Source organism: Brassica napus, chromosome C4, assembly GCF_020379485.1.
Source record: "Brassica napus cultivar Da-Ae chromosome C4, Da-Ae, whole genome shotgun sequence".
Classification (NCBI taxonomy): Eukaryota; Viridiplantae; Streptophyta; class Magnoliopsida; order Brassicales; family Brassicaceae; genus Brassica; species Brassica napus.
Window position 1 is genome coordinate 2,579,452 of NC_063447.1, and position 22,596 is coordinate 2,602,047.

The 22,596-nt window shown below is 34.2% G+C and overlaps 1 protein-coding gene across 1 annotated transcript; it reads right to left on the minus strand.

The window, feature by feature from the left end:
• Nucleotides 1-9,445: 9,445 nt before the first annotated feature.
• LOC125585288 lies at nucleotides 9,446-9,859 on the minus strand. Its single transcript, XM_048754067.1, has one exon. The coding sequence runs from the start codon at nucleotides 9,857-9,859 to the stop codon at nucleotides 9,446-9,448; it is 414 nt and encodes a 137-aa protein (XP_048610024.1).
• Between the last annotated feature and the right edge of the window lie 12,737 nt (nucleotides 9,860-22,596).

Consider the following 22,596-nt stretch of genomic DNA (forward strand, 5'->3'; position numbering starts at 1 on the left):
CTTTCATTAGAGTTTCATACTTTTACTCTCTCTTGTTTAATTTATTTATTAATTTATGTTGTCTCTTAGCGAGACCATGCTTATCCTTTTTTCTGCAAGAAACATCGCTTAATGATTTAAGGCAATTGGAGGTCTTTTTATTATTATTGAACATACACCGAAGAAAATTAATGTGACGAACGACGGGTTTATGATGCTGCTATGAGTTGTTGTAACAATTAATACTAAATTTTGATCCGCGTTTTTAAAGCGCGAAATTATTTTTCTTAATAAAATTATTAACATGTTTGTTAGTTCATATTAAAAATAAAAAAAATCTATTTGTTCAACTCATTTCTACTTTATAAATATTTTGTATATTCGATGAAATAAACTGAAAAACATAAACTGTAAAAATGTCTACTTATTATAATCACATGTTTGTTTAGAAAAATCAACTTTATTTTCAGTTTTTAAATATTAATTTATAGATAATTAGAAATTGTTAATTAGGATTTATACTAAATGTTAGTTTTGAAAGAGCATATATTTAGGAAATATATGTAACATCAATTTAGAAAATAATTACATTTAATTTAAAAATATATCAGATAAAATTTATTCTAGTATAACCACAGACAATTAAAGTATTAAATGTTTAAACTAAATAAAAGTATAGATTGCATAGAAATTAGAATTATTATCATTTACAAAAATATGGAAAGACTAGTTACCATAAATATATGAAATATTCAGTTGTCTATTTTAAATAAATGATATTTATATTAGAATTAAATACAATAGGAAACCATTGTAAATAAGTTGAAAATCAATGTCAGAACCCTAATAGAAATTCCGCTTTAATAGTATATATCAGTATATATGGTTCACCATATGGCAGTCACATGAGTATCATCAATCAAGAATCACTGTCCAGTTTTCTACATCTTTTCATAGCAGAGGGCATGATGTGTAGTTTTTTTTTTTTTTTGCTAAAAGACATGATGTGCAGTTTTACCTTATATATGTTTAATAACTATAAAATGATATAAAAAAAAAACTAAAATAGGAAATACATAATATATAATATATAATATAAACTCATATGTTATATTCTCAAATTCGAATTTACTTGCAAGATACATAATACGAAACAGGTGTTATTGGAAAAGAAAAAAAAAACAGTCGTCATTTCGTGTACTATAGAGATATGCGTAATTTTAGCTAAGAAAAAAAAGAAACTTTTAAATGTTTTTTATGGTACATAACGAACTTATATGTTCGTGAATGTTCAAGTTGAAAAGGCGAAAGAATAGTTCGCTTTGTGTTCACCACATGGCGATAACTACCGATCATGTGACTGCCGCATTTTCTTCCGTTTTGATCTCATTGCTTATATTGAAAGAATGAAATTTGGCGTTTAATTACATAGTCAAAATATCAACGTCATAACCGGGCCTCGTAGTCTGGTGGTAAAGGAACCTCGGCTGAGGTGCCCGCCACCCGAGTTCGAGCTCCGGCCACGAGGGGTATTTACATGGGCTGCCTCTCGCCCTCCAGACCACTTCGCGTAACCAGGGGCCCTTAAGTGGACGCTTAAAAATCCTGTAATGGCTTGGGCTTAGGCCCGGTGGGCTAGTCGATCACGCAAAGTGGTCGGATACTGGATTATCAAAAAAAAAAAATATCAACGTCATATGTATTAGATAGACTTTCTGTTTGTTTGTCAAGTCGGGCCGTTATTGGCTACTAAAATGCATATTTTTTGCTGATCCCATTACCCACGTAAATCGGTTTATTAATGCATGGATATCAGTCAAATCATTAATCCGACCTTTTACACCCCAACGAAGAAAAAACGGAAACACAAATGCACCAAAGAAAACTACGTACGTACATTTCAACCATAGTTCTGCGGCACACAAATTGCGTATGGATGCTAAGTTAGGCGCAGCACGTGAGACTTTTTTTTTTGCTAAGAATATGAAATTCATTACTAGAATGGGCAGGTTGTGTAATACAAAAGTTAAAGCATACAGGAGAGCACCATGGCAAAAAGAGAAAAAACATGGTGTAAACCCGAACTAGATTAGCAAATGCAACAGATGATAAAACAGAGGTTTAGGCGAAGGCAAGCCAGCGCCTAAGGAGCCCACCGAAAGCCTTCATCTTTCGTCGAGCAAGAATGGTATCTTTGATCAGCCTGTCAAGTTGCTTGAACAGAGCCGCTGGTGATGATGACATGTTGTTGTGGAGACAGCTATTGCGCTCATACCAGAGGATGTAGATTGTTGCTTGGGCCGCAAGACGACGCAAGGTAGATGAGTGGGTGGGGTGCTGAGAACCCAGCCAGGAAGTGAAAGCTGTCCAAGTGTGGAAGGTGAAGGTTCTGTATCCTAGTCGCCTTGTGATCAGAGACCATAGATGCCTACTAACTTCACATCTTAAGAATAGGTGGTCCCTGCTCTCCTGCGCATTTCCACATAGGCAGCATGATTGATCAACAGAAAGACCCCAGGAGGCTAGACGAGACCTGGTTGGCAACCTGTCGAGATGAGTAACCCAGAAGTGAAAAGCATGACGAGGGACTGCACCCTTGAACCATACATTAGCAGTCCATTCCTGTATAGGTCCTCGAGGCCGTAAAGAATCCCAAGTGTTCTTTACGGAGAATTTTTCTAGTTCCATTTCATTCACACACCAGAAATATTCATCGTCAGGATCAGAAGGAAGAGGAACCCTTACCGAGGAGAGGTGGATTTGGAGCTCCAAAGCTCTATCTGATCGAGCATGCCTCATATTCCAGCCCTCATGTGTGATTACCGAAGCAATCTTTACGTCTGAGGGAATTCCCAGCTCTCTTGGACCCTGCTGTCCAATGTAATTTATCAAAGGTCCAAAGGGGGTCCATGAGTCATACCAAAAGGTAGCTCTTTTGCCATTGCCAAGTTTGCACTTTAAAAGCGCTGAAGCAGTATGCCTGAGAGATAGGATTGTTTTCCATGTCGCAGAGAAGTGTTCAGCAGACTCAATTTCCCAAAATTCATTATTTTGGAATTTATATTCTTTAGTCCAGGAAGCCCAAAGAGAATCTGTGTTGCAGAATAATACCCATATAAGTCGGAGACAAAGAGTACGGTTCCAGATAGAGATGTTCCTTAACCCAAGGCCTCCTTCTTCTTTAGGAAGGCAACATACATTCCAGGCAACTTTAGCTGAGCTTCTCTTTGTTATATCCCCTGACCATAGGAAACGAGAGCAAAGGGTCTGGATTTGAGCGATGCACCCTTTAGGCAAGATGAACGCAGTAAACCAAAAGTTCAGCAGACCATAGATCACTGATTTCAGCATCTGTAACCGGCCTGCGTAAGACAGAGCTCTCGAAGTCCACGAGGTAAAATATGAGCGTAGCCTGTCTAGGAGAGGTCTGTAATCCACTATTCTGAGCTTTCTATGCATTAGGGGAAGACCCAAGTAACGGATCCGGAGAGAACCAAGATTGAAACCGAGACTAGCCAAGTCATTAGTTTCATCAGCGTTCAAACCCCCCGTAAATAGATCAGTTTTGGAGCGATTCATAGAGAGGCCAGACCACTTGGTGAATTCATGAAGAGTTTTGGCAATATTATCCAGAGAATCCTTTGTACCGTCGAAGAAGACCATGATATCATCCGCGAAAGCTAGGTGAGTAACCTGTGGGTGCTCTGCCTTGGGGTGGAATCCTATCATGCCTGCTGAGTAATTCTCGTTCAACATACGACAGAAAACCTCCATCACTAGCACAAAGAAGTAAGGAGAAAGTGGGTCTCCTTGCCTCAAGCCTCTGGTTCCTTTGAAGTAACCGCAAAGCTCACCATTTATAGAGATCGAGAAGGAGGTTGTAGTTAAGCACTGCTCAATGAGGTTAATGAAACTCATCGGAAAGTTGAGAGCCTTAAGAGTGTTGAGAACAAAATCCCAATTTACCGTGTCGAAGGCCTTTTGGAGATCAACCTTCAGCATTGCCCTTTTCGAAATATTTTTCCAGTTATAGCCAGCAATTAATTCAGTGGCTAGCAAGACATTTTCAGCAAGAGATCTCCCAGGTATGAAGGCCGATTGAGAGTTTGATATGATAGAAGGCAATATCTGCTAAAGGCGGTTCGCAAGCAGTTTAGATATTACCTTGTATAATGTGTTGCAGCAAGAGATAGGCCTGAATTCAGATATCCTTGAGGCATTCGGCTTTTTACGGATCAAGGTTAAGGCTGTGGAGTTCCATTGTTTTAAGATTTTTCCAAAAACAAAAAACTCGTGCACAGCAGCGATCAAGTCAGCCCCAACAGCTTGCCAGTTTGCCGTAAAAAACTCCACAGGGTAGCCATCCGGGCCTGGAGCTTCATTTCTAGGCAGCGAGAAGAAGGCTTCTCGGATATCAGTCGCTGTAAACGGAGCCAGAAGGGTTTCTGAAGCTTCAGGAGAGCATCTGAACGGGACCAGATCAGCAATTAAGTCAGGAGACGAGGTAGTGTGCTGGACTTGTCCTCCTAAGAGAGTTTGGTAGAAGTCCAAGATGTGATCCTTAATACCTTGCAGATCATCAATGACCAAATCATTTAAATCCAGCAGCATGTGGATGAAGTTTTGAGCAGTACGAGATTTGATAGCCCGGTGGAAGAAAGCCGAGTTACAATCTCCCTCTGCCAACCATAGGATACGGGCTCTCTGCCTAAGAAAGGATTCTTCAGCTTTTGCAAGCATTATCCATTTTTGATGCGCTGCTTTTTCTAATGCGGCCAAAGCTGGGGATGGAGAAGCGAGAAGCGCGTGCTGACAAGATTGTAGTTCTGTAAAAGATTCAGCCACCCACTTTTCAAGCTCAGAGAAATTTTCCTTGCTAAAGGCTCTTATAATACTTTTGAGTTCCTTTAGCTTCTTCTATACTAAGACCATTTTGGAGCCAGCAAACGGAAGAGAAGTCCAACACTGCTTGACCAATTCAGCAAAATCAGGATGGCTGTTGAGCATGGAGAAAAACTTGAAAGGTTTCTTCTGTTTTGGTCTGAAAGAGTCCAAGTAGATGCAGCACGGGCTATGATCAGATATGCCAGGATCACCAAAAACACCCACTGAATCCTGGTGAAGGAGGAGCCAGTTGTCATTAACAAGAATACGATCTAGCTTTTTGGCCACCTGATTATTAGACCAAGTAAAAGTGTTGCCAAAGTAAGGCAGCACGTGAGACTTGATTAGAGTTATGATTTAAGAACATAAATATGTGAACATGTGTCTCCCGTTGAATAAATGTTCACGTTTTAGCTGAGGATTTTTTGTTTTATTTTTGTCAAAGAGGATTTTTAGTTTGTGCAGTTATCGATTTTTGAAATTAACACGTGGTCAAAATTTCAATGTCGTTTAACATGTGATTGAACAGTAAAACTAGAGAGTTAAGAATCATGCATGAACCTCAGATTTTGTAACGCAAGGTAGGTAATTATCAACTATACAAAATACATATTATAGACATCTAATAGACGTCCATATATAGAATGAAAACGTATTCACATCATACATATATATCATAAATTCATAAGGCATGTGTAAAGCTTGCTTGAAAGACCCGAAGGTATGGACGAAAGCATGACTTCTGGGAAACTTTCCTGGTCGTTGCTATAAGTTTCCTTAATTATAGGCTCTTGTTCATCCGTTGAAGAAAATTATGTGATGTATAGGATTCAACATGCTTCTTATTTTTTGGTGATCTTATATTTTCATGCTTAAGAGATTTCAAAGTTTAGTGTTATTTAATTAAAATTGGAGATTTTTTATTTAAATGTAATATTATTGAAACTAAATGATTTTCTTTTCTTTTTTGTATATTGGGTCGTTTCAGATCAGTTCAGGAAACTTGTATTCTTTGGATACATACTATATAATATATATGTTATCTCCTGTACATACAATTATAATATAATACAAGTAAACCTCATACCATAGAAAAAATAATGTAATACTTCACATTTTAAACATAAAATATATCCAACTATGTCCATCCATAATCCAAATCTTCACACGAGCATTTGGATAACGATCTAATATTATCCAATATGTCCATCCATATACGGATATCCACATACTAACGCATCCTTTATATTATATATTAATTGAGAAATATTACAACATTGTTTTGTAGCCACGTGTCGACATGGGAATGAAATTCAGAATTATTAAAAAAATAGGTCAGTCCACCATAACTTTTTTTTAACGTTAATTTATTATATTATTACAATTATGAGAAAATTACATTGACGATTTGACAACCGACAATACTAACTGTCTTATGAGAATTTATGCCTAACTGCATCACTTGAGCTGTCTTATGAAGATCCACGCATGACTGAATTTACTTGCACCATGTTGAAGATCTCTTGTAAGAATTTCTTCCGTAGCCTGTAGTAATAAACCGCTCTCTCCGGGACTTGAAACCTGGAGTTCCTGTATTCTGCAATAAATTGCATAGTCTGAGATTCGAAATCCAGACCTGAGTGTATAAGCCTTTAAACCTTAACCATTAGGCTACGGTGCTTCCACAGTCCATCTTAACTTATATTATATTTTTATTAAACTAACTATCAAATTAATAAATAGTATACAAAATAATATTCTCACACTTTTCTTAAATAAAAGCTACGGAATTACCTAATATGAATAACATGTATATGACATTAATGATTATGAATAATAAATATTTGATGACATTTTTTGTATCTTAGTTTTTTTGTTTAATTTTATATTATTAAAATATATTAAACAATCACATTAAGCATATAATACATTTTTTTTATATATACTATATTTTGAATTTTTAAATGACTATAAATTACTAAAAGCGTTAAATCTTTCACACTAAAATTTTGTGATCAATGATTTAATTTTTTTTGTAATAACAAGATACAAATGATAATATATCGTATGAATATGCTATCTCATATAATAGAAATTCATATTATATATCAATATAGTTTAAAATTAAACTATATAAATATATAAAATACATAAATATGTTAATTTCTAAATTTTTATTGAAAAAATATTGAAACCTTAGTATTTTAATTTTGAAATTTTCATTAAAAAAATCACACATTAGAATTTTTGTGTTTATCATATGAGTATGAATTCTCAATAATAAATATTTATATTGAAAATATACTATATATCTATCGTCCGTATCATTGAAATTAGTTATATACTATATTAAATAAATAAAATAATTGTTTTAATTTATTTATCAAAAAAATATCGTAAATAAACAAGAGGTATTGTTTTGATTTATGTGCTTGCTCTAATTTAATTATATAATATCTAAATGAACGCAAATAAATAATAATAGATAAAGATTTATTTTTATATATGACTTTTATCCCGCGTAATTGCGCGGATCTTAATCTAGTTTAAAATGTATTTTAGAATATTCTGAAAACCATAATTCAAATAGAATTAATTATTGGCCCAATGTTATAGGTTAATTCTTTGATTGGATTGTTTTAAATATAATTTTTAACGTTAAAACCTTTCAACTAAGTTTGTTTTGAGTAAAAACCCTCAAACTAAATATTTAACGAAAAAACTCTTAAACTAACTTTATTTAATGAATTAAACTCTACCAGGTCATAATTACCATTACTACCGGTAAATATTTGGTTTAGGGTTTTCTACATTAAGTAAACATAATTGAGGAGTTTTACCATTAAAAATAAAAAAAATCAAAAAATCAAAATTTTATAATATTATCTAAAAGTTAGTAACTTCAATTTTAAAAATTATCATTTTTAAGTTTTTTTGTAAATATATGAGTTTGATGTGTTTTTAACATCAACATTATATATGTATAAATTAAAAAAAATGTAAAAACCGAGAAAATATAATAAAAATTATCAAAAGATAAACGTGTAATAAAATTATTAAAAGACTAAAAATGTAAACAAGAAGAAAATATAATAAATCTATCAATTTAACGGTCAAACATTAGCAACATAGCATCAGATTCAATCAGATTTAAAACCTCAATGATCAAAACCGAAAACAGTTTTGATTTCAAAATATTCGATTAGGGTTTTAATATGTGATTTGATAATTATAGTATAATTAATTATGATACTTATATTATTTAGGGTTTATAGATATATGGTTAGGGTTTATCGGATTTTAACTTGTAAAAACCGATTTGAGGTTTTAATCATGTAGGAACATGATTTAGGGTTTGGGGTATCGAACTTTTAGAGCTTTGATTTACTCAATTAGGATTTTTGATCTATTACCCTATGGTTTTGATTCATAAAGATTAGGATTTTAGGGTTTCATTCTTTAACAATCAATCTATGTTCGATTATGGGTTCTTAGGTTTTGAATTACCTTTTAACCTTAGATGATTGTTGAATCGGACCACCAAAGGAGTTGATAGATTTATTTTCTCATCATGCTTGGTTAATTGTTCATCTGATTTAAAATTGTTTAAACCGACCAGTCTGTTAAAACATTGATTGAATCCGATAGGTTGCTAGCTTGTTTTGCTTATATAATCCGATAGGTTGATAGATTGATTGAGGTTTACTTGTTTAAAATCCGAATGATCTGATTGCATGATTCTTGAGGTTTAATATCATCTGCTAGGATTGATAGTTTTGTAATCTGATCTGTTTTAAATAGAAACCCTAAATAATCTGTAAGATAGGTTATATTGATCTGATTTGGATGTCTTTGAGAATTGAGAATCCGTATGCTAGGTTGATAGATTCATGATAAAATATAATGTCTTGAGGTTTAAGATTGTATGCTAAGTTCGATTAAATTGATTGATCTGATTATATGTTTTTGAGGTTTAATAAATTCAGATACTAGATAAATTATTTACACATGGTTTATGCTAAATACCAATCAGCCTTGAAACTGATTCATTGAATTTCATGCTTGAAATCTATATTCTAGTATTGCTAAAATCAGCATTGAAACTGATTGTGTCAAATCAGCCTTGAAATCTATATTCTAACTGATTGTGTCAAATCAGCCTTGAAATCTATATTCTAGTATTGCTAAAATATTTTTATAATTAACAAAATAGGCCAAATATTTTATAATTAAATATATACACTTACTAGGTTCTTTTCGGGGCTAAAACGCGGATTGTCAATTCTGGTTTTGTTAAATTTATTAATTTTTATTTTATGTAAATATTTGCATTTTACATTTTCTTATTTAACTTGTTATGCGTTATATATTTAATTTTAAATTTAAAATAATCATTCATGTTAAGTTTGAATTGAATATATTGCTATTTTTTATTTTATTTTTGAATTGAATGTTAAATTTAATTTAAAAGAAAAATACCTTTTTACAATAGTTGTGACCTTTTCCTATGATGAAAATTAAACTTACTTCTCCTAACTCAAATAATCATCAAAATCTATCTTGTATTAAACCAATGTTGCATTCATTCTCCAATCTCTTTATCACCTTTCCTTTGCACTAGAGTGAGCTTGTTTCTCATATTCTTATCAAGAAGCTTTATCAAGAGGTCTGCTGGAGCTTCAGTTTCCCCATGTCTCCTTCTATTACGCTCGCTCCAAATCATGTACACAGTCGCTTGAAACATGTACTTGATAAGAAACAGATTTATCATCCCTCTCTTTGTATCTCTCATGATTCTCATCATTTCTTCCCAACTCACCGTAAACTTTTCTCTCAAAACACCCTTCATCAAAGCCTCCCAAATCTGCGCAGAGTAATCACACTCAAAAAATAAATGCTCTACAGTTTCCAGCAGTTCAATACACAAGACACGTGACGTATTGACATTCCCATTCCAGTATCTCATGCAATCTCCAGTGGCAAGTCTTCCTTTCATAGCCGTACATAAAATGAAATAATACTTCGGCGTTGCATACTTAAACCACACTTCTTTACTCCAGTGGCATAATTGATATCTTTCTCTTGTGAAATCCCAAGTTTCCTTCGATGAAAACGTCTTTTTATAATTCTTCCCATTCAGCCATAAAGAAACATCCTTCTCTTGAGTTCTACTTTCTCTGTGCTTTTCAATCTCATCCTCTACTTTGTTTAAAAGCAAAATTCAATGGTGCCTCCTTCGATGCTTCCAACTCTCCTCCACTGTTGCATTTAACGAAATCCCCATGTCAATATGACTTCCTTCTCCTAATATATCCTTCAAACAGCCCATTGAAGACCAATTTTTAAACCAGAAAGAAGTTCTCTTCCCATCCTTAACCTCTACTTTATACATTCTTTTCACAATCTCTCTACACTTCAATATCTTCTTCCACATCCAAGAGCCTGACTGAGTATTCTCTTTGACCATCCGGATCGAGCCCTTCCTGATCAGATATATCTTTACCCAGTTAACCCACATCGAATCTGAAGAAAGTATCCTCCAAATTAACTTCAGACAGCTTACATAGTTCATTTCCTTCAGCTTCCTTAAGCCCAGACCTCCCTCCTGCTTTAATTTGTTCTGCAAACATCAGCCCAAGATACTTTCACCTTCCTGTAATTTAACTCCGGACCAGACCAAAGAAATGCAGAAAAAACCCGTTCAATCTCCTTCATACAGCTACTTGGCAATCTAAAAGCAGCCATCCAAAAGTTAACCAAGCTTGAGATAACAGACTTGATCAATTGGAGTCTTACAGCATAGGATAAAAACCTTCCTGTCCAAGATCCGATTCTTTTCCTTATCTTCTCTATCAGGGGCAGGTAGTCTAACACTGTCATGTTCTTCGTCAAGAGAGGAAGACCTAAATAACGAACAGGAAGTTTACCAAATGCAAAAGGGAAATGGCTGAGAATTTCTTCTTGTTTTCGTATATTGCTATTTTCTGCTTAACTTATTGGTAGATATGTATTTTAAAATTTCTCTATTGTACTATTCATTTTAGTCCTAGGTTGTGTAAGGTTTTTATTTTGTGGGTTTGTCAGTACGCATGTTCATGAGTGTGGGTTGCATTCGGGTCTCTTTGGTTAGTGGTGTATGTTGGATAAGCTTGGATAAAGCTTGTGATATAAGTTTCCTTTTCTCTTTGTGTTTATCTTAATAGGACTAGGAAACTTAATAATGATTGGATTAGGATTTGTTAGAGTCCTATATACATATACGCATATTGATATGCGAATGTGTGTGATTTGAGACTTGTGATTTGAGCTTTTGATTAAGTTTATAAGAGAAGGACTTCTTATTGTTCTATATTTGGTATCAGAGCAATCAAAGATTCTTTGAAGGGATTACAAACAAACATGGTAGATGTTAAAGATGGAATCGTGTCACCCAAGGAAGCCGGACCAACAACCATTAAATACCCGATGTTAACCTCCACAAACTATACTGTCTGGGCTATGCGGATTAAGATTGCACTCAAGGTTAGCGAAGTTTGGGAAGCAATAGACCCTGGAACCAAAGACGAGAAGAAGAACAATATGGCAACTGCGCTTTTGTTTCAATATACCCGAGGGTTTAATCATGCAAGTCGGCGACCTGGACACCGCGAAGGCGATATGGGATGCTATAAAGGCAAGACACGTAGGAGCTGAGCGGGTAAAAGAAGCTAGGCTTCAAACCCTAATGACAGAATTCGATAGACTCAAGATGAAAGAAGAAGATACAATCGATGTCTTTGCCGGAAAGCTATCCAAAATCTCCTCCAAATCTGCTTTTTTAGGAGAAACGATAGAAGAACCGAAGCTGGTTAAAAAATACTTAAAGTGTTTGCCAAGAAAGAAATACATTCATATGGCTGCTTCTCTTGAGCAGATGCTTGATCTTAATACCACACCCTTTGAAGATATTGTCGGGAGATTAAAGGCGTTTGAAGAGAGAGTTGCTGATGAGGAAGAAGAAACACATGAGGATAACGGAAAATTGATGTATACCAATGCTGATACGACCTCTGAAGGCTATGGTATAACTCTAGAGGTCGAGGCCGCAGTGGTCGATCTAATTGGCATGGAAGAGGTCATGGCCGCAGGACGTTTCAACAACAGAGGGAAGCATATAGACAAGGACGTGGTGGAGACGCCTCGCATATCACATGTTTCAAGTGCGATAAGCAAGGGCATTACGCCACGGACTGTCCCGACAAACACCTAAAGCTACAAGAGACCATTGAGAAGAAGGATGATGATACTGAAGAAGCTGATACTCTCATGATGCACGAAGTAGTCTATAATGAGAAAAGGGTCAATCCAGCAATCTTTGAGACAAAATCAGATACAATGGAGGTTTGGTATATCGACAACGGCGCTAGTAACCATATGAGTGGCAATCGTATGTTTTTCTTCGAGCTTGATGAAACTATCACCGGGAACGTTCGTTTTGGAGATGACTCAAGAATTGACATCAAGGGTAAAGGATCAATTCGATTCATTATCAAGAATGGCGAGAAGAAGGTGCTGAAGAACGTCTATTACATACCATCACTATGCAGTAACATTGTCAGCTTGGGACAAGCAACTGAGGCAGGATGTGAAGTACGTATGAAGAATGACACACTAACTCTTTATGATCGAGAAGTACAAAGGATGCTCAAGACAGCACGAACAAAGAACCGCGTATACAAAGTGGCTCTACAAGTTGATCTTATCCGGTGTTTGCAAGTAAAGAGTGGTGGAGAAGGAGAGATATGGCATGCCCGCTTAGGCCATATAAATCAAGAGACGATGAGAATGATGGCCAACAAGGAGCTCGTTACAGGTCTACCCTCCATCAGTCGACACACAGACACTTGTGTGTCGTGTCTTCGTGGAAAGCAAAGCAGAAAACAGTTCCCACAAGCAACCCACTTTCGAGCAACAAAGCTCCTTGAGTTAGTGCACACTGACCTTTGTGGACCTATCTCGCCTTCGATACCATCACACAACCGGTATGTATTTGTTCTTATTGATGACCACTCACGCTACATGTGGACCGTTCTGATAAAGGAAAAGAGAGAAGCCTTCGAAAAATTTAAAAACTTCAAATGACTTGTCGAACAAGAAACACGGGAGGAACTAAGGAATCTCCGAACTGATCGAGGTGGTGAGTTTACTTCTAATGAGTTTCGATCCTATTGTGAGAAGCATGGCGTGAATAGACACCTAACGGCCCCATACTCACCTCAGCAAAATGGTGTGGTGGAGCGACGAAACCGAACCCTCTTAGAGATGACTAGGAGCATCTTAAAGCATATGAATATGCCAAATCATCTATGGGGTGAAGCCGTTAGACATGCGACCTACCTAATCAATAGAATGGCAACGAGATCACTAAAAGGAAGAACACCTTATGAGGATTTAAAGGGTCGAAAACCAAACCTGTCCCATCTAAAGGTGTTCGGTTGTGTGTGTTATGAAAGAACAGAAACACCCGAAAGAAAGAAACTCGATGATAGGTCTAGGGTTCTGGTTCATCTTGGAACCGAACCAGGATCAAAAGCCTACCGACTATTTGACCCTCTGAAAAAGAGGATTGTGGTAAGTCGTGATGTCATATTTGAAGAAAATAAAGAATGGAAGTGGAACGACAACAAAGGTTTCGATGGGTTCGTCGATGAAGATTATGAGATCAACTTGAGACGTCTTAGTAATGGAGAACACGAAGCTGAAGGTCTTGATGATGATGATGACAATGGTGATGGAGAGAATAATGTGACAAATCACGATGATGAGTATGAAGGTGTTGACGAAGGAGAAGGAGAAGAAGATCATCAGCCACAACCAAGACGATCAACGAGAACCAGTAACAAACCCTCTTACCTTGATGACTATATTCTGATTTCAGAAGTAGAAAGTGAGAAGCTCTTGATGATTATTAATGATGAACCATCGATTTTCATTGAAGCAAAGGAGATGAAAGTATGGATCGATGCGTGCAAGGATGAGATTTATTCTATTGAAAAGAATAACACTTGGGATCTTGTTGAGTTACCTGCAGGTGTTAAACCCATAGGACTTAAGTGGGTATTCAAAATCAAACGCAACGCAGATGGAACTATTAGTAAATACAAAGCTCGGTTGGTGGCCAAAGGATATGTTCAACGACATGGCGTAGATTATGATGAAGTTTTCGCTCTTGTGGCCCGAATTGAAACGATCAGGCTGATCATCGCGCTAGCAGAATCACACGGATGGGAGATACACCATCTCGACGTCAAGACTACGTTCTTGAACGGAGAACTGAAGGAGGAAGTTTATGTTCATCACCCAGAAGGTTTCGTTATTGCAGGTGAAGAGCGAAAAGTCTATAAGCTTAAGAAAGCTCTTTATGGATTGCGACAAGCGCCAAAAGCATGGAACATAAAGCTCAACAAAATCTTACGCGAGCTATGCTTTCACCGGTGCTCTTAGGAGCCGTCTATGTATCGAAAAGAATAAAACAAGAGGGTGCTAGTCGCGGTTGTTTACGTAGATGATTTGTTGGTCACGGGCTCTTCTGACAAAGATATCATTGAGTTCAAACAGGAGATGGCATCTAAATTCGAGATGAGCGACCTTGGCAAGTTAACATATTACTTGGGCATAGAAGTAGTTCAATACGAAGGAGGGATCATACTTAAACAAGATAAATACGCTCGCAAAATACTCGAAGAAACGGGAATGAGCCTATGCAACCTGACTCATGTACCATTGGAACTAAATGCAACGTTCTCAAAGTCGATTACTGAGGACAAGGTTGATGAAAAGGAATATCGACGGACCATTGGATGCTTACGATATCTATTGCATACGCGTCCGGACCTGTCATTCAGTGTTGGTGTGCTCTCTCGATACATGCAGGACCCTAGAGCATCTCATGGTGCGGCTCTTAAGCAGATTCTCAGATACCTACGAGGTACTTGCTCCCTTGGTCTCCATTATTTGCGTGGAAGAGACGTAAAACTGATGGGTTACAGCGATAGTTCCCACAACGTTGACATCGATGATGGGAAAAGTACTAGTGGTCACATATTCTATTATGGAGAGAGTCCTATTACCTTGAGTTCTACAAAGCAAGAGATAGTAGCTCTCTCATCATGTGAAGCTGAGTTCATGGCTGCAACGGAGGCAGCAAAACAAGCTATTTGGTTGCAAGAACTTCTAAGTGAAACTGTCGGAGAAGAAAGCAAACGTGTAGTTATCAAGGTTGACAACAGGTCCGCGATTGCTCTTACGAAAAATCCGGTGTTTCATGGGCGAAGTAAGCATATTCACAGAAGGTTTCACTGTATTCGAGAATGTGTCGAAAACGAGCAAGTTGAAGCTGAACATGTCCCGGGAAATGAACATAAAGCAAGCATTCTAACTAAATCGCTTGGAAGAACGAAGTTCAAGGAAATGAGAGATCTTATTGGGATCAAAGATGTGTGTAAAGATGAGCTCAAGCTTAAGGGGGAGAATGTTGGATAAGCTTGGATAAAGCTTGTGATATAAGTTTCCTTTTCTCTTTGTGTTTTTCTTAATAGGATTAGGAAACTTAATAATGATTGGATTAGGATTTGTTAGAGTCCTATATATATAGACGCATATTGATATGCGAATGTGTGTGATTTGAGACTTGTGATTTGAGCTTTTGATTAAGTGAATAAGAAAAAGACTTCTTATTGATCTTATTGTTCTATAGGGTTGCCGTTTGATTAGGTTAGTTCTCTGTGATTAGCTCTCTTGTATCGTTGAATCTTTATCCTTGCTCCTCCCATTGCCCTTAGTTAGATTAATAACCAGTTTTCTCCTGTGGTCTTAATGGTGGTCTGATCTTGTAAGGATAACCTCTTGGTTCGCCATATATAGCATACAATGAAACCTAAATCTCTTGACAGAACATGCCGTTTATATGTATATTTTTAATCAATTCATATTTATATGTGTATATCCACAAGTATATATGTACTTTGTATACTTTGTGCATGTGCTTGTCGTGTTTTCCACAAGAAGCATCGCTTGTAGCTAGCTCTACACAATCATTGGAAGCAAATGGATTCCATCAAATCTATGTGAAACATATGTTAACTAAGATCCCAAAATGAAGCTAAGATAATGATGGAACTCGAGCTTGATAGACCATTTCCGCAGAATATATGATGAAACAGTTTCATGATAGCGTTTGAGTACTCATACTCTCTTTACATAAAAAAAAACAAGTTTTTGGTTCCTTTTAGCCAAGTGATAACTGTATATAAGGTATCTTATATATTAAAACAGAAGTCACAACCTTGATTCATGTGTGATTTTTTTAAACATGGACCTATCTATACTATTAAAGCAGGATCCTATTGTCATAATTACCTTAGGGGCATGTTTCCTTCACTAACATTGCATGTTTCATTAAGGGCAATTAAGTAATATTAATAACAAATCTATATTGGGTCATTATTTTTGGATCCAGTCCAAATCAAATCTCTATTGGGCCATTTGGGCCTATTAAAAAATCAGATTCAATTCTCACCTTTTTTTTTTCCTTTGGACCATTGAGTCCAAGTTCAAATAATTTTTTTTCAACGATTCTTAATTATTATTTTTTTTTTCTTAATATAATTTAAGCATTCATAAAAGTAATTGAATTTTTTTATTGAAAAGTATAAATCTTTATTAAAAGTATATAATTTTTTAATTAAAATATTAATCCCATAATAAAATTAATTTATCAGAGTTATACCAACTTAATTCATTAAAAAATAAAGTTTAATTTTTTTAACATAAATAGTCATTTAAAATGAAATACGATAAATAAAGATAAAATTTTAAGTCTTTTATAAAATAAAACACAAATATATGAAAATGTGACATTTACTAAATATTTGTCAATTGAAAAAAAAACAAAAATAAACCCGCGCTTTGAAAGCGCGGGTCAAAATCTAGTTATATATTAAAACAGAAGTCTGATTCATGTGTGATTTTTTTAAAAATAGACCTAATGGACCTACTCCTAGAAAGTCATGTTATATTTAATCTCTAATCTTATCATTTAAATTTTGGGTCTACCATAAATTTTTATTGGGCTATCAATAATTGGATTTAAAGAATAGATAATTCATTGGGTTTATAGATATTATAAATTAAATAGATATAATTTAATGTTGTAATACTAAACCTCCAGATGTTAAATACTTAAATATTTGTCGATGTTAACTTTTAAAATTATAAAGATTTTTTTTTAAAATAACAAAATTATACTATCTAATAATGATTAATCTTTATTACCTTAAACCAATGAACACAAATTTTAAACTATATAGTTTATTTTAAAAATTAAACAAAAACTAAATGTTTAATTATTTACTCGATAATATAAATCTATGAAGAGAAAATTTTAATTTTTAATTTTTTTTCTAAATTTGTGAAATGTTAAAATATTTTTGAATATGGCAATAAAAAAATATTTTACTAATCTTTATATCTTATACATTAAAATAGAAGTCATGATTTCTTTCATGTGTAATTTTTTTAATTTGGACCATCATTTAGAAATCTTACTAAATGTATTTTATTAAGACTAATAATACACATAATCTTTAAAATACTTTAATCATAATATCTTTTGATATCTTTTTATTTTAAATATAAATATATTTATTTTAAAATTCTAACAAATCTTTTTTAAAGAATTTTTACAAGATCTTCATTTTCGAAATTATATTTAAATATTTTCACTAATTTTAAAATTAGTTGAAAGATTATTATATATTAATATATTCATTTATCATTTATAAAACAAAAAAAATAAAAAATTCTATAATATTTAATCTATTATATAATCATAATCAATCATATTAAAAGAAATTATTATATTGAGCTAAACATAATAAAATTGTATTAAATTTATAAATTTATAAATTTTATATATTTTATGTTCGTAAGTATAAAATATTTACGTTCAAAAATAAAATCTAATACGTTGGTAAAAAGGGTTAACATTAGCAAAGTATATAATACATGTATTTCTTTAAAACTAATAATATAAAATCTTTGTAACTACTTTAATCATAATATATTTTCATTTTAAATATAATATATATTTATATATTATATTTTAAAAATTCTAAAAAATCTGTGTAAAAATATTTTAACAATAACTTAATGTACTTTAAGTTATTGTTTATAAAATGAAAATAAATAAATTATATCCTATTTTATATACGTTATAGTCATGATCATGTTAAAATATTATATTTAAATAAATATGATAAAAGTATATTCAATTGATAAATTTATAAATTTTATTTTCATAAATATAAACTATCTTATATATTAAAACATAAGTCACAACCTTGATTTATGTGTGATTTTTTTTAAAAATGGATATATTCTTAGAAAATCATGTTACATTTAATCTTTAATCTTATCATTTAAATTTTGGGCCTACCAGAAATTTTTATTGGGCTATCAATAATTGAATTTAAACAATAGATGATCCATTGGATTTATAGATAGTATAAATTAAATAGATATAATTTAATGTTGTAATACCATACCTCCACATGTTAATTATTTAAATATTTGTCGATGTTAACTTTTAAAATTATAAAAAAATAATTTAAATAACAAAAATCATATTATCTAACAATGATTAATTTTTACTACCTAACCCAATGAAAACAAATTTTAAACTATAAAGTTTATTTTAAAAATTAAACAAAAACTAAATGTTTAATTATTCACTCGATAATATAAATCTATGAAGCAAAAAGTTTAATTTTTTTAAAAACTTTCTAAATTTGTGAAATGTTACAATATTTTTGAATATGACAATAAAATAATATTTTACTAATCTTCATATATATAGTTATGATTTTAATAATGAAATAATAATCTGAAAATATATATATAGAAGAAGATAAAAATACATGTGAAAGTTTGAAACAATCTATTCAATGGAAAAAATATACCGTAAACTTATTATGTTTTAGAAACTGATAGACACATATATATTATAATATATACCAATTTAGAATTGAAAACAAAATGTTTATATAAAAATAAATGAAAACAAAAACCTGCACAACCGAGATCTTAGTTTTTATTAATATATAAGCCAAGGCCATATCCTCGTGACTATAGCAAAACCATAGATAACAAAACGTAACGTAATTATAAAATACACATACAGCATGAAAAAAAATGGTAAACCATTCTTCGGAGAGAAAATGTGAAAGCCTCGGTGGTCACGCGAATGAAAATCTGGTGTGGTGCGGATTCAAACTCGGGTCTTTTTAGGGATATACGGAATGCCTTGAACACCCGACCACAGACGCGTGGTTCACATACAACATTATCTAATAAGAGATTCTGTTAAATTAGTTGGTACGTAAATTACATACCTACATTATCTAAGGGAAACGCGTAGTTTTTACACTAACAAAACCTGTGTCTAACCTTATTGGTATCAACATCAAGGATAATGGCTTCGACAACTTCTTCACTAGTTGTGTCAAACTCATTCGCCAAGGCATCTCGCAACTCCTCTATTTCGATATAACCACTGTCAAAGAACGTAAAGGCTGTCTTTAAGTGCTCGTCACTGCCCATCTTTATGATGTGTACCGATATATGGCTACGAACTCATTAACGTCTAAGTATCCATCTTTGTCAACATCTCCCTGTATAATAATAACAAAGCCGCTAGCTCATTGCTTAATAGCTTGTAGGTCAAGTAACTATTGCTTAGTAGCTTCAAGTATTGCTTAAGAGCTTACCGCGTCCATCAAGATTTGAATGTCATCTTGAGGAACAACAATCCCTAGTTTACGCAATCCGATCTTAGCTCATCGATGGCAATCTTTCCTTTATTGCTAGTGTCCATCACTTGAAATCTTTCTTTGATGCCTGATGCTTCTTCAACCGATAAATGCTCAACTATAACCTAAAGTAATACAACCACAACATAACTATCTTACACTCTTTCAAAAGATACCAAAAAAAATTCAAGATAAGAGATTGCCAGTGCATACCCTGAGTGCCCTTTTCTTGAGCTTGTTCTTACGGTTTCACCTAATGAAACATTTGGAGAATTCTTACCATCTTGTAACCATGGATGTTCCGTTAACCAAAGATGGTTGGAGTCTTACTTAAGTTTGATTCAATATTAATACCAGAAACAATTGCATTTTGAAAGCAAGATGATACCAAGCACTTGTTGAGCTGTAAGACAACGCTTTGGGTCAGGATGAAGCATCTTCCTGCTTAACTCAAGCATCTTAACTCAAGCATCTTGGCTAAGAAGCCAAGATAAAGAAAGCTTTACCTGGTTTGAAGAAAACATAGAGACCAAAATCAATGGCCTTCAAAGATGCAGTTTCCATTTTGTTTGCAAACAAGAAGTTCTCAGGTTTTAAGTCTCTATGCATTACAACATATGCTTATGGCGCATCTGAAACCAACATGGAAACACACATCATGAGAAACAACAAAGACGTGCCTCTCAAGCAATGTTTATAGATCAATAATGTCATAAAAAAGACCTAACGAACCTGAACAACTTCCATGATAGTCTTAACAACCGAAGAAAGCCAACAAACTCGGCCAAACACGTGTCAAAAGACTAACAACATATGATCAACCACAAATTGTTCTCTACTGCTCCACCTCCAAGTAGCGCACACCACAAAACACATCCTCTACTCTACTCTAATAAACATACACGCAAACACATACAAAATTCACAACAAACACTAGATATTTGGAACAAACCAAATATACAAAACCAGATGTAGATATTTAGAACAAACCAAATATACAAAACCCCAATAGTATTAAGTAAAATAGTATTATTATCAACCCAACAATAAGAATTGTATCGTTCTAAAAAAATTAAAATACAATAAAAATAACAAAAAAGTCTAAATATATAGAATTTTCAGCCGTCACCACCATTCACCGCGCCGCAGCTGTCACTACCTCCTCCACCACCACCACAACCATCTCCGTACTCCCCAACTCCTCCACCTCCACCTTCTCCACCATCTCCTCCTCCTCCTTCTCCACCATCTCCTCCTCCTGGCGTTCGTAAGTATGGACACGACTAACTCCGCCTCCTCCACCACTACCACCCCTGGCTACGTTCCATGTCGACCAACAACCCTCTGTAATCATCACCACAAAATAAACAACCCATAGAATAAAGTAAATAATAAAAGGGTCGATCATATCTCTAAAACAGGAAACCAGTTTGAGCAGAGCGAAAACAAATTAATAAGAACGCAGAATATGTTTTCTTTCATAACCAACACAATCATTGCTCTTATTTATACTTGTTATCTATTTTCCAATTTGAACTGGGATAAGAAATTTAGATAAACCTAAAGATGTTAATTAAACAGGGCTAAAAGTTAAATAGGCCTGCAGGTCCGATCCATCAAAATAAATATAAGTCCTAATTATAATTTCACAAACACCCATAACTTATAAGATCAAAACTCAGTATGCTGCTGACGCGCAGACATTAAGGATTTGAAAATCAATAAAGTTGATTTTGTACCTCCGAACCGAAGAATAACACCGAGTTACAGCTTGGGCATACCTAAAACCGTGCATCAGGAACTGATTTCCTTGCATGGTAAGCCTAAAAAAATTAATACCAAATAAGCAGGTATGATACCGTGATGTTAAGAGTTTTCAAGGCTCCTAAAACAAATGTTGTAGTATAAGTGATTGTCGAACCAGTTCTGAGGGATGTCAAAGCACTGAGAATGCAAGTACTCATTTAATCTAAGTGCAACCAATGATTTAGATGGTTTTTAAACTACTACTAATACTAGAAAGCAATAACAGAATGATACTTTCTTGACTAAGGGAAAAGAGAACTCATGGGTATAGGGATTAGACCTTGGGTGATCAAGTTTCGAACTAAGGATGGCAAACGATCAATCAAACTATCAACCTTAAGCCTAGACACAATTCTAAGCAAGCTCTATGTCTAGATGAATGCTCATTTGCTAACATATCTCAAACATCAAATGTCTTTGGTTGAATAATGTGAAAGCAATCATTACTAACAAGTCTATTAGCTATCTTAGCATCTTTAACAACAAATGTCTTTGGCAAAGTATACTAAAAGCCTAGGAGAGTTGTCTCAGACATTTCATCAAACACCTTTTGGGTGGGAAATGCCTATTGATCAACTTTTGAGTGGCCAACTCAGAAAATGCATTATGAATACTCTACTAGCAAGGAACAAGAATGATCTACACTAAAACATCCTAGAACTAACATAATCACCCTTAATCTCCCTAACCCATGAATTCAAAAGGTGATTACTCACTAATCTCCATGATTCCTCTTAAACCCATATTGGATTTCAGATTAATCATGTAGAGGAATAGATAATAAATCAACAAGAACACAAGATCAAAGCAATGAAATCTCAAAACAAAAGGGGTTTTTACTAATCTTTCTCCAGAAAAGAGATCCAAGATCCTCTGCCTGGTGGCTAGAAAAAGTACTTAAAACATAGGTTTTCAGAAGTAAAAAACGTGCGTAATGAAATGACCAAAAGGCCTTTGAGAAATCATGAATTCGTCCAAACAAATAGACGCGGAGTGACCTCGGCACGTCGCTGCGAGAGGTCGCTCCCGGGTCGTTTCTTCGCGAGCGACCTGGCTGTGTCGCTCCGAAGACGTCGCTCCC

Excerpts from the sequence above, each read along its gene's own strand:
- LOC125585288 (XM_048754067.1), bottom strand. The coding sequence starts at position 9,859 with ATGAAAGGAAGACTTGCCACTGGAGATTGCATGAGATACTGGAATGGG.